The sequence below is a fragment of the Lethenteron reissneri genome, chromosome 2, assembly GCF_015708825.2.
Source record: "Lethenteron reissneri isolate LAM-NWPU_2019-01 chromosome 2, ASM1570882v1, whole genome shotgun sequence".
NCBI lineage: Eukaryota > Metazoa > Chordata > Hyperoartia > Petromyzontiformes > Petromyzontidae > Lethenteron > Lethenteron reissneri.
The window spans coordinates 8,009,060-8,021,236 of record NC_083780.1 but is presented as its reverse complement, the minus strand read 5'-3'; the positions used below and the strand labels follow the sequence as shown (position 1 = coordinate 8,021,236).

The window sequence follows — 12,177 nt, the reverse complement described above, 5'->3', positions numbered from 1 at the left end:
GAGACAGACAGAGAGAGACAGACAGAGACAGACAGACAGAGAGAGACAGACAGAGAGAGACAGACAGAGAGAGACTAAGAGAGAGAGACAGACAGAGAGAGACAGACAGAGACAGACACAGAGAGACACAGAGAGACACATACAGAGAGACAGACAGAGAGAGACAGAGAGACAGACAGCGAGAGAGAGACGACATCGCGGGCGGCATTATTTATTTGTGCGAAGTGGCAGCAGCGGACGACGGCGGCGAGCGAGCGAACGGGGAGCCAACAAAACAGGAATCCAGTCCGGGCACAACGGCTTCTGGTGTGGGGGCACGGGTCACTGCCTCTGCGTTCAGTGTTTGCGTGAGATCGGGGGGGTGGGTGCTAAATCCCACAAACCCCCTTCACCCTACCACCACCACCACCACCCCCCCACTCTCTCGCAACAATTTTTTGGGGTTTGTTGTTACGTTATCAGCCGGGCTCAGAGGCGTGCTGGGTACGCCTCTGGATTTAAAGTCGCCAAAGTTGTTGCGCGGTGAAACCGAATCATCTCTGGACAGAGTCCCGGTTTTTTTTCTTTTTAAAAAGTGACATAACCGCAAACTTGTCCAGCGTGGTGAAGTATGGTCAAACGCACTGTGACAGACTGCTGGGGCAAGTGCTGTGAGCGAGCAACACCTATGAAGGCCGGCACGGCACGCAAAGGGGATGGGTGGCCAGCACCACGTCCGGCCGCCTTTGTCTCCCTAGTGGCGATGTTTACTGCACACCGCACCCAGGTACTCATTTGAGTCCGAGTCGACCTAGGGCAGGCCCGGGACCGGTTCAAATAATCGTCACTTGGTGTTGGCCGTGAGCGGGAGTCGAACTCGGGTCGCCGGGTTCTTAGCGCCGCGCGCTAACCGGTGCACGGCTGCGGTGTGTAAATAAGTTCAACACAGACACACACAGCGTGCACACAAGACAAAGATCCCCCGTGTAGCCTTAACAGACTGTAGGGGCAAGTGCTGTTAGCGCGCACCTATGAAGGCCGCAACGGTACACGAGGGGGTGGGTGGCCAGCACCACGCCCGATCGCCTTTGTCTCCCTAGTGGTGATGTTTTACACACCGCACCAGGTACTCATTTGAGGCTGAGTCGACCTAGGGGAGGCCCAGGACCGGTTCAGATAATCGTCACTTGGTATTGGCCGTGAGCGGGAATCGAACTCGGGTCGCCGGGTTCATAGCGCAGCGCGCTAGCCGGCTACACTATCGCTCCTGACACACACACACAACATACACACACACAACATACACACACACAACGTACACACACAACATACACACACAACATACACACACAACATACACACACAACGTACACACACAACATACACACACAACATACACACACACAACATACACACACAACGTACATACACACAACGTGCACACACACGCGTGCATAAACATCCAGTAAGTAGGTGCAATTGAGAATGACCCCAGATTAATTAGTCACACACAAACACACACAAACACACACAAACACACACACAAACACACAAACAAACACACAAACACAATCACACAAACAAACACACAGCACCTCCACAAACCCCACGGGATATTCGTGAATGCGTCGCTCGCGTAAAACGCGCGCACCTTTCGTGGACCGCGTCTCGTGAAAACCACAAAACAAAAAAAATTCGACGCTTTTTGCGGTCATTACTTTCGAGTGCAAGCGTTTAAAACTTCCTTTACAAAATCACCACAATCCCACCCCCCCACCACCACTATTAAAATTATTCGTATTTCTCTCTGGTCGTTTCATGCTCACGTCTTTCTTTGCGCCTTGTCGATATCGTCGACATTGATTCGTTGTTGCTGCTGCTGCTGCTTGTTGTTTTTATTGCCCGCACATTTGTGCCCCAGGAAAAACCGCGTTACACAAACAGTAGTAGCCAGTGGTGTAGCTAGGATATTTTGCGCCCGGGGAGTCGGGGACGAACTATAAAATTGGCACCCCCCCCCCCCCCCCGTTTAATCACATACCAAAATGTAATTACATGACATGTAGGCTGTGTGTGGCGGGATATATAAACTTTTAGGTTGAGGTGTAGATTTGTGCGGTAGTTTCAGGCTGCCGCGCCCGCCGCAATAAGTTATAATGTAACGTCGTAAGCCTCATGTTGGCGCCCCTTTACCTTGGCGCCCGGGGACACATGTACCCCCCTGCCCCCCTAGCTACGCCTCTGGCAGTAGCGCGACATGTTCTGAAATTTGACCACAATGCAAGAACCACCGCTGCTGCTCTTTTGACCGAGAGAATCGGGTTTTTTTTGCTCTCCCTCCCCCCCTCTCTATCTCTCTCTCTCTCGTTGTTTTGCCAAAGGGAAGCGAGAGAGAGTGAGAGAGAGAAACCCGAGCGGCGAGACTGGGAGCGCAGTGCGGACCGACTCAACTCTCGTGACAAAGACGAAGATTCACCCAACCCACCCACCCAAAGACAAAGACACGGACCTCCCGTGTAGCCTGTACGCAGACTGTAGGGCCAAGTGCTGTTAGCGAGCACCTATGAAAGCCGGCACGGCACACGTGGGGGGTGGGTGGCCAACACCACGCCCGGCCGCCTTTGTCTCCCAAGTGGCGATGTTTACACACCGCAACAGGTAGCTCGTTTGAGGCTGAGTCGACCTAGAGGAGGCCCAAGGCCGGTTCAGATAATCGTCACTTGGCGGTGTTGGCCGTGAGCGGGAATGGAACCCGGGTGGCCAGGTTCGTAGCGCAGCGTAGCGCTAACCGCTGCACCACCGCTCCCCACAGCACACTTACTCCCACACACCTGTGTAAAACACCGTGTTAGCGAGCGCCTATTGTGTTAGCGAGCACCTATTGTTGATGCCACGCAGACAACGCACTGCGACTACGGAGCCAGCAACCCGAGTTCAATTCGCGACCACGGCTATATGAATTCACGCTCGCAACGAGTGACATTTGATCCGGTCTGACAAATCTCGGCGAAGTGGGCACGAGTCAACATGCCTCAAGGCGGGCACGCTTCGTCGTCATCGTAGAGCTTCGACAAAGGGCTGCATATTAATAATAATAATAATTATTAGAAAAAACAAAAAAAGACAAAGATCCCTCGTATAGCCTCAACAGACTGTTGGGGCAAGTGCTTGTCAGCGAAGGCCGGCACGGCGCACGAGGGGGTGGGTGGCCAACACCACGCCCGACCGCCTTTGTCTCCTCTAGACTACACACCCCACCAAGGTACTCATTCGAGGCCGAGTCGACCTAGGGGAGGCCCAGGACCGGTGCAGACAATCGCCACCAGTGTTGGCCTCGAGCGGGAATCGAACTCGGCCCGCCGCGTTCGTAGCGCAGCGTAGCGCTCACCGCTGCACAAGCGCGTCCCATAATAATAGTTATCATCACCACCACCACCACCGCCACCACCACCACGGTGATTCCACGTATGCACGGTCACCGTCCACGCTACGCTGAGCCCCTGGGAAGGCCTGCCAGGTGAGCCCTCCCCCTGCCACGCGCCTTACGCGGCACGCGGCTCTCCCGAGCTCCCCTGAGACAATTGCCGAGACAATTGCACCGAAATCCAGAACACCACCCCCACCACAGCCTCAACCTCAACTCCCCCCCCCCCCCAAAAATAAATTTCCAGTAAGGTGAATGGGGGGGGGGGGGGTCCCCATTGACTTAATCTGCCCGCCCCCGTTACAACCTCACACCGCCCACCCCACCCCCTCGTCGCTCCTGTCACATCCTCGCTGACGCCTCGAACACCACGGCCGCCTGTAGGGTGCGGAGGTTCACATCCACTGGCTGGACACGATTTAGATTTCTTTTGACTGAATCCGGTGAAAGTCCGCTCAGGGTTTGTGTTCACTTATATCAAATGGAGTCACTGGATACGTCATTTCCTTCGCGCCGTACGTCGCCTACCGCGATAATCGGAGGCGCTAGGGAAGGACAACAAACTAAACACAAAAAGCAGTTCTCAAGAAAATAGTTTGCAAATTTAGATTTCAAAGTGCGTAGCTCCAGTAACGGCTTCCTACTGGCGGAAGAGCGTTCCAGACGGCCCCAGGAGCGCATCTGAAAACGCGCAATGCATCATGTGCGTACGTTGAACTTCTTTCGCACCGTACGTAGCCAATCGAGATGGTTTCAAAAGTGCATCGCTCCCAGTGGGCTTCCTAATAGCGGAAGGAAGAAGAGCGTTCCAGACGGCCGCAGAAGCGCACGTTGTCTCGTCTGTAGAGTGGCTCACAGCAGCCTTGTCTGGCGGGGCAATCCCCCCCCCTTTTTTGTTAGATGGTTATTTCCATATTGTTTCATTTGCTGCTGTTCTAAAGATGCCCGCCACGGGACTGGATGGGTTGGGCAGAGCTGGCACCGCTGGGAGCCGAGGTTCATAGCCAGGCAGCCGCCTGCGATGAGACCAGGGTCTCAGCTGTAGTGCGTTGATGGTTAGCACGGTTGGCTACGTACGGTGCGAAAGAAGTTAAACATACATACATGGTCTCAGCCGGGTCACCAGTAACCGCACGAAAACAAATCCCATCCCAGTACATAACATTTTGTTCTGCACTCAATTTGGCAAAATTCCAGCTCTGATAATGCAAGCACATCACTTTGACTGTCACGTGACGAGCATTCGTCTACAGCAGAGTGGTGGACGGGGAAGAGTGCTTACGCCCTCACTTTGTGGATCAGAGGTCACGTGACGGGATCTCAAACGTAGTTCTGCGATATCCGCTTCTGCGGGCTGTTCTCGTGTTGACAAGTGACTTATTTGCAAGCGGGAAAAAAAACGACACGGGAGAAGACCTCGCCTCGCATAAGAAGAAGAAGAAAGAACACATTTTAACGGCGGGGTTAACAACCAATTTGCTGTACTGCCATCTGCTGGCCACCACAACCCAGCGAGGTTGGCAGTTCTCGTAAATCTCTCCGTGTTCCACCAACGCGTTAAGCCAGTGGTTCTTCTTTTTCTTCTTAACCTGGGAGTGCATCACGCCACCCTCTGCGTGGTGCGAGATGCCCTTTCTGGGGGTGCGAGACGTGGGCCAGATTTGTTTTGTTTAGAAGGTAAATTATCGAAAACGCACGTAAGTGCAAATGTTTTTTTCATCAAACCCCCCTCTCTGTATTATTCACGTTACACATTTTGTGACGGTTGAGAATCAAAGGGGGGGGGGGGTGCTAGGGTGCAGCAACAGTTAAGAACGGCTGGCTTTAAGCCATCAATAATAACGCCACGGGACACCTTGCCCCCTGGCTCTTATCGACAGAGGAAAGTGTGTTCCGCAGAGCGCTAAATTTGCCGAGAGAAACCGCGCGCTGGGTGGGTGTCGAACCCGGGATGCTGGTGGCTCTTCCGCGCAAGAACCGCGCTGGTGCAGGGAAGCCCGTCGAAGAGCGCAAAGGACGATCCGTTTGCAAGCGGCGCACGCAGAGAGCGTGGATAACGCCGACAACAATCGTCAATGCAACCTCCAATAATTACTGACCAGCGTGGCTTTACAAAAGGAGTAAGGATCCACACCTCCTCGAGGGTGTGCCAAGCGACGCTTCTTTGCAGCGCGTGCAACGGCCTTACTGTGTGCTCAGTAAGCAAAAGGGTCATTGCCCGAAACGTCTCATATTATATTTTTTTCGTTTGAGGCCACGCGGTATTGTTGCCAAATGCGTTGAATTTCGTTTTGCTCTTTTGTTAATACAGGGTCATGTGATCGTAATTATGATAATGATTTAGGTGTTAGTGCCCGCACAGAGCGCTGCGCGTGCACAGGAAGGCATTGCGTGAGAAGTGACTTGGGTAGAGGACAGAATTACATTAATTATTTACTTCATTCTGGAGGAATCCGATGAGCTGTGAAGCTCCTTATCACAGAAGTCCAGTCGAACGACTGGAGAGACAAGATTAGAGAAACTAAGAGAGAGATATTATGGCTTTTCTAATTGAAACAGTTGAGTATGTAATGTATGTCTTTACGTTCAACTTCTTTCGCACCGTACGTAGCCAGCCGTGCTAATCGGAGGTGCGAGGCGGGGTGGAAGGACAACACAGCAAACACAAAAAGGAGTTCTAAAGAAATGAGTTTTCGATCGAGATTGTTTCACAATGTGTAGTTCCAGTGGCTTCCAAATGTACACACCATGTGTGTGTGTGTGCGTTGTGTGTGTATCCGGTGTGTGTGTGCGGTGTGTGTGTGCGGTGTGTGTGTGCGGTGTGTGTGTGTGCGGTGTGTGTGCGGTGTGTGTGTGTGCGGTGTGTGTGTGCGGTGTGTGTGTATGCGGTGTGTGTGCGGTGTGTGTGTGCGGTGTGTGTGCACTGTAGCAGTTAGCACGCTGCGCTATGAACCCGGCAACCCGGGTTCGATTCCCGCTGACGGCCAACACCGGTGACGATTATCTGAACCGGTCCTGGACCTCCCGTAGGTCGACTCAGCCTCAAATGAGTACCTGGTGCGGTGTGTAAATATCGCCACTGGGGAGACAAAGGCGGTCGGGCGTGGTGCTGGCCACACACCCCCTCGTGTACCGTTGCGGCCTTCATAGGTGCTCGCTAACAGCACTTGCCCCTACAGTCTGCTAAGGCTATATGGGGGATCTTTGTCTTTGTGCTTTCTACGTTTAGTGTTTCTTGGGACACGGTTTGCTTCACCACTGCCACTTTTTGTGCTCGAATCTTGGACTTTTTTTTATTCTTTAATTGGCTCAAAACTTTTCAAAGACAAATATTATATTTGAAATGCTATGATTTCTTACCTTTTAAAATAAAAATAAAATAATTTGCGTCAATCATTAATTCTTCTTCCTCTGACGTTGTTGCTGCGTCTGTCACGGTCCGCGTGAGTTTTTTTTTCCATTTATGAAACCCCGACTTGCAGAGCTTCCAAGCTCGCAGGCGACTCCATAATAAAACTGAAACAACCGCGCGGTGTACAGCTGTATGCAAATCTTGGCGGTTCGGCAGACAGCGGAATGGTATGGGAGCCGGTGGTGTGTGTGTGTGTGCGTTCGCGACTGGGCTGGGTGGGATTAAAGGCAAAAAAAAAAGTCCGCGGACCGAGACTTCCATACAAAACGTGGCTTTTTTTTCCCTCCAACGTTTTTACAAAAGGACGTTGTACATTTTACACATCGCTTCGCCCAGACACGGGGCATTGCACAGAGGGCGCGTTCGGGGAACTTTGCCTCTGCTGTCTTCTTGGGTGTTCGTCTTCGTCGTCTTCTTGTCGTACGGCTGACGATGTAGTTGGAGGGCAACACACGACAATGTCACATTTCAGGTGGTGGCTCAAGCCCAGCCAACCGCGTCAGGAGCAGTAGCGCAGGAGTAGTGCATCATCATCATCGTCATCATCGGCTGTGATGTCTCCCTCGTATTTGTGGATCGGGGCTTTGTTGCGTCGTTATACGTTGCACTGCGGTCAGTGCTGAGTCTATGGGCAGTGCTGAGTCAATGGACTTCAGTGCTGAGTCTATGGGCAGTGTTGAGTCTATGGACTTCAGTGCTGAGTCTATATGGGCAGTGTTGAGTCAATGGGCAGTGCTGAGTCTATGGACTTCAGTGTTGAGTCTATGGTGCAGTGCTGAGTCTACGGGCAGTGCTGAGTCTATATGGGCAGTGCTGAGTCAATGGGCAGTGCTGAGTCTATGGGCAGTGTTGAGTCTCTGGGCAGTGCTGAGTCAATGGGCAGTGTTGAGTCTATGGGCTTCAGTGCTGAGTCTATGGGCAGTGTTGAGTCTAAGGACAGTGCTGAGTCTATGGGCAGTGCTGAGTCTATGGACTTCAGTGTTGAGTCTATGGGCAGTGCTGAGTCTATGGACCTCAGTGCTGAGTCTATGGGCAGTGCTGAATCATGGGCAGTGCTGAGTCTATGGGCAGTGCTGAGTCTATGGACTTCAGTGTTGAGTCTATGAGCAGTGATGAGCCTATGGGCAGTGTTGAGTCTATGGACTTCAGTGTTGAGTCTATGAGCAGTGCTGAGTTTATGGACTTCAGTGCTGAGTCTATGGGCAGTGCTGAGTCTATGGTGCAGTGCTGAGTCCATGTTCTTCTTCCATGCGGCTGATGTAGATGCAGAGCAGCAACTACAATTTCACATTCAAGTAGTCAAGCCCAGATAACCAGCGGAGTGCATCATCATCATCGCTGTGATGTCCCCTTCGTATTTGTGGATCGGGGCATTATAGCGTCGATACACGTTGCACTGCCACGGTCTGTCCTGGATGACCACAGTTGCACCACCACTACGACTGGAGAGCTGTCTTCATGTTCCATTCGTGCAGCATCTGCCATGCTTTTGTGCAGTGGATGCGGTTTAGGGTGGACCGTCAGCTTCGTGGAAGATCGAACCCAGAGGGATCTTCTGCGTTGGGTCTCTCACAAGGCTCTGCGGTGTCTTGGGAAGGCAGGAAGAAGCGGACGGCGGCGATGTCGTTCTGAATTGAAGTAAAATAATCATGGGCAGGAAGGAAGGAGTAGTGGCGCAGTGATTAGCGCACTGGGTTACACACCCGCCCACCCGAGTTAGATTCCAGGGCGACGGCAAATCCCGCGAGTGGCGAGCTCTCGCTGAAAGATGTCCCCCTGCTCCTCTCGTTCACCGAACAAGCACTGACCAGCGTGGTGAAGTATGGTCAAACAACCCTTCAATCAGCTCCCCCCCCCCCACTTCCGGCATGTCACCTACGCGGCGTGGTCGGGGGAGTCCCTCGTCCAGCAGTGAAATTGACGAAGGGGAGGGGGGAGTGGGTGCTGCAAAATATGATTGTTATTCATTTGATACTAGCACGGGGGAAAAAGGCATGAAATGCAAGAGGGTTTCTCCCACGTTTAACGGAGTCTGCAGAAGGGAGGAGGACGACCGCTGTTCGCACAAATATTGTTGGAGAGAAATCTGTTCGTGTTGATATTGTGCCGCTGTTCGTATGAACGCGGCGGGCGGGCGGGCGGGGGTGGGGGGGGGCAGTAAGGAGAGGGGGGGGGGGTAGGGGGGTTCGGGGCATTTTTGGAGAGGAACAGATAAACTATGAATTCCATGAACCTCGAGACAAAACGTTTCCTTTTCCGCAGCGCCCGGGCGCTATCGAGCGAGACGCGAGCGGCTCTGGACGAGCGGCACGCGGTTTCGGCTTCGTGCGGCAGAATAAGTTGCAGCGTAACGGCGTTCGTACGCGCGGAGCGGACAGACGCCGGGTCCCAGCGAGAGGCTCACCACGTGCGGGACAAACTCCGCTTTGCTCCCTCGGGCAGCTCCTGCCAGTTGCGGGGGGGGGGGGGAGCATCGGGCGCCCGGGTACAGCCTACTTAGGGGAGGCAATGGACACCAGGTGGTGGGTTCGGAGCGGTGGCGCAACGGTCAGCGTCACTGCAAGTGTCGGAAAGCGGCTCGGCCGAGTTGGATCGTCGGCCACGGATGAATAAACGCCAGGGGCGTGTTGTGGTATCGCAGCCGGTCATTTGCACTCCTCCTCGCCACCTCTCCCGTCTAGGGTACATGGACTCGCATTGACCAGCGTGGTGAAGTATTGTCAACTAAGCCATTGTTTGACACGGCTTGGAGGGGTTGTCATGCGAAAGGGGTCGTAAGTTGGTATTCGTGTTATACCATCAGATCAATGGGGGGGAGGTTGTTTTCTTCTTGTTCTTCACATGAGCAGGTGGAAACTCATGGTGACAGCACATTGTACACCTCGTCTTGAGAAGTCAACGCGTGTACGCGTGCTGATGTGAAACCACGCGTAAGAGGGCTTTATAATCTTGCCTTACAGATCTTGCCTTGGACCAGTTTGATCCACACAACAGACACGCGCACACGTACACACACACACACACGCGCGCGCGCGCGGCGCAGTATCGATCTGGTAGGACAACTATTTACAGAGAAGACCCATGACCCGGACCGACTGATCGAGTCTCCGATAAGGCGACCCCCTCGTCAGAACGAACCGCGGCACGCGAACATTCTTGTTATCAATGGGAAGACTTCCTTAATAAGCCGTCACACACGGGGGTGCTGCTGTAATTACCAACTAAAAACGAGTTATTTATCTTGCCAGGTAAGGCTCCGCTGAGCTGCTATAAAGTCGCTTTTTTTTCAGAAGCGACCTGACCATGACAAATAATGGCTCAACGAAGTGGGATTATCGTTATCAAGTGGAAATTTACAGCAGCTAAAAACTCGAAACCGCGTGTCGATTCTAAATGCGGAGAGACAAACCGGAGGATCCTGAGAAAAATCCACGCGACCACGGGGAGAGAGAGAGACGCAAACTCAAAATATTCAGCAGGCGTCAGTGTCGGGATCGTACCCACGCACGACCTCCTGTATACCAGGCGAGGCAGTTAACATCTCCTAGCCACCCGTGGACACACCCCCCTACCTCACATTTAATAGGCTCAAGCTCAACGATATCGTTTTTAAATCCTTTATATTAAGTTCACTTGCTTGCTTGCTTGCGCGCTTACGACCGTGCAAATCTTCCGGTCGTTTTTTAACCCACTTCCCGTGATCCAATCGAGCTGACATTTTGCACACAGACTCGTTGTGCGTGACAATTTATTTTCGTGAAAAAAAATGCCAAAAATTTTCCACTTTTTAGGGAAAAAAATTTTCATATTTAATTTAAAATACCAATGTGATAAAAATGAAATTCTTACTCAAGAAAAACAGAAATGAATAATAAAATAAAACCGATGGCACGCATATAAAGGATTTATAGTGAAAAACTTTGTTTTTACGGGTAAATTTTTGTTTGTGTGTGCACGCCTCTTCGGCAGAAGCACAACCTGGTGATGTGAAGATCCCCAACAGAGCGCGCGGCCCACGTGTCTCGCGCCGGTGCCGTCGCTTGGCGCTCGTGGGAGGCTCACGACACAGAGCGAGGACCCACGTCTAGGGGGCGAGCGATGTAGGAGTGGGTGCCCGTGCCCTTCTCTCTCTTCTACACCTCCACCCTGCCCATTCACCAACTCACACTGACCAGCGTGCTAAAGTATGGTCTTGGTCACACACACACAACACAACCCCTGCAGTATCTGGCACGGGGTCTTGGGGGATGGAAGGGGGTAGGAGGGGGGCAGGGCTTGGTCAAGCAGTGGATTGATAAAGGCTCGCACAATGTGCCACTCGGAGGTGTGGGGAGGGGGGGGGGGGCGTTGGTCGGTGCCCCTCCCCCGTTAAAAAGAATGGGGGGGGGGTTCAGGAAAATGTTGCCCCGTTTTAGAAGGAGCCCGGTGCAAAGGGGACCCCCTTGGGGTCTGCGTGATACACAGCGGGTCCTTCACTACCGAAGGGGACCCGGTGAACAGATGCGTTCATGGCGCAAAACTAACAACAAGAAAAGTTTTCTCATAGCACGAAGACCCCCCCCCCATCCATCACCACCCCCCCCCCCCCGAGGCCACCCTTCAATGCCTCTTTATCTGAACTCCGTCTCCGTTTCAAGAAGACGGAGACCGCTCTTGGAGAGACTCCCGTGTCGGACGGGAGAGAGAGAGAGAGCAGAGCGTGGCATCTCTTGTGAAAGGAGGGGGGGGGACACATAAAGCAAAGCATTGAAAAAAAAAACGAAATGATGAACGAAGCAAAGTGCCGACTACACCGAGCATCTTCTTGTTTTCTTCTGCATCGTAAAAAAAAGAAGAAAGCGAGACTAAGTCAGGAAAGCGGCTGGAGTTTGGGTCGTGGTGGGTCACGGGGGTAGGTGGGTGGGGGGTGTCACCTGTCCTCACCTGGCTGAGGTGGTGAGGACGCGGCTGGCGGCTTGAGTGGAGGAGGCCCATGGTGAGAGCGAGCGGTGCTGCTGCTGCTGCTGCCGCTGCCGTGATCGTGGTGACGGTAAGAACGGCGAGGCGCGCCGTTGCTCCCTCTCCTTGCGGACTTTCAGCGCGGGGGGGAGAGAGAGGCGGATCTAAGTTTGGCATCGCGTTTTATCCCCGTGCACCAAGGGGGGGTAGGGGGTAGAGGGGGGTGCTTGCAGCAGCAGCAGCAGCAGGAGGAGGAGGGGAGGGTTGGGCTTACTGAGTTGGGCCAGAGAGGGTGAGGATGGTTTGAGGGAGGGGTTGACGTGGCTGTGGGAGGGGAGTGGTGCTAGGGGGGTAGTGGGTTGGGGGGGTTTCAAGGGAAGTTTCGACGACTGTTAGTTTGGACGCTTTTGTGAGTTTCGTGAGT

The 12,177-nt window shown here is 53.1% G+C and overlaps 1 protein-coding gene across 1 annotated transcript in view; it reads right to left on the bottom strand.

The window, feature by feature from the left end:
• The window catches only part of LOC133342745 (insulin-like growth factor I), a 45,089-nt gene extending 33,137 nt beyond the window's left edge, over positions 1 to 11,952 (bottom strand). Inside the window, exon 1 of the mRNA XM_061552104.1 lies at positions 11,739 to 11,952. Within this exon, the coding sequence (XP_061408088.1) occupies positions 11,739 to 11,930 (192 nt within the window). The 5' untranslated portion in view covers positions 11,931 to 11,952. The remainder of the gene's footprint in view (positions 1 to 11,738) is intronic.
• Positions 11,953 to 12,177: the final 225 nt, after the last annotated feature.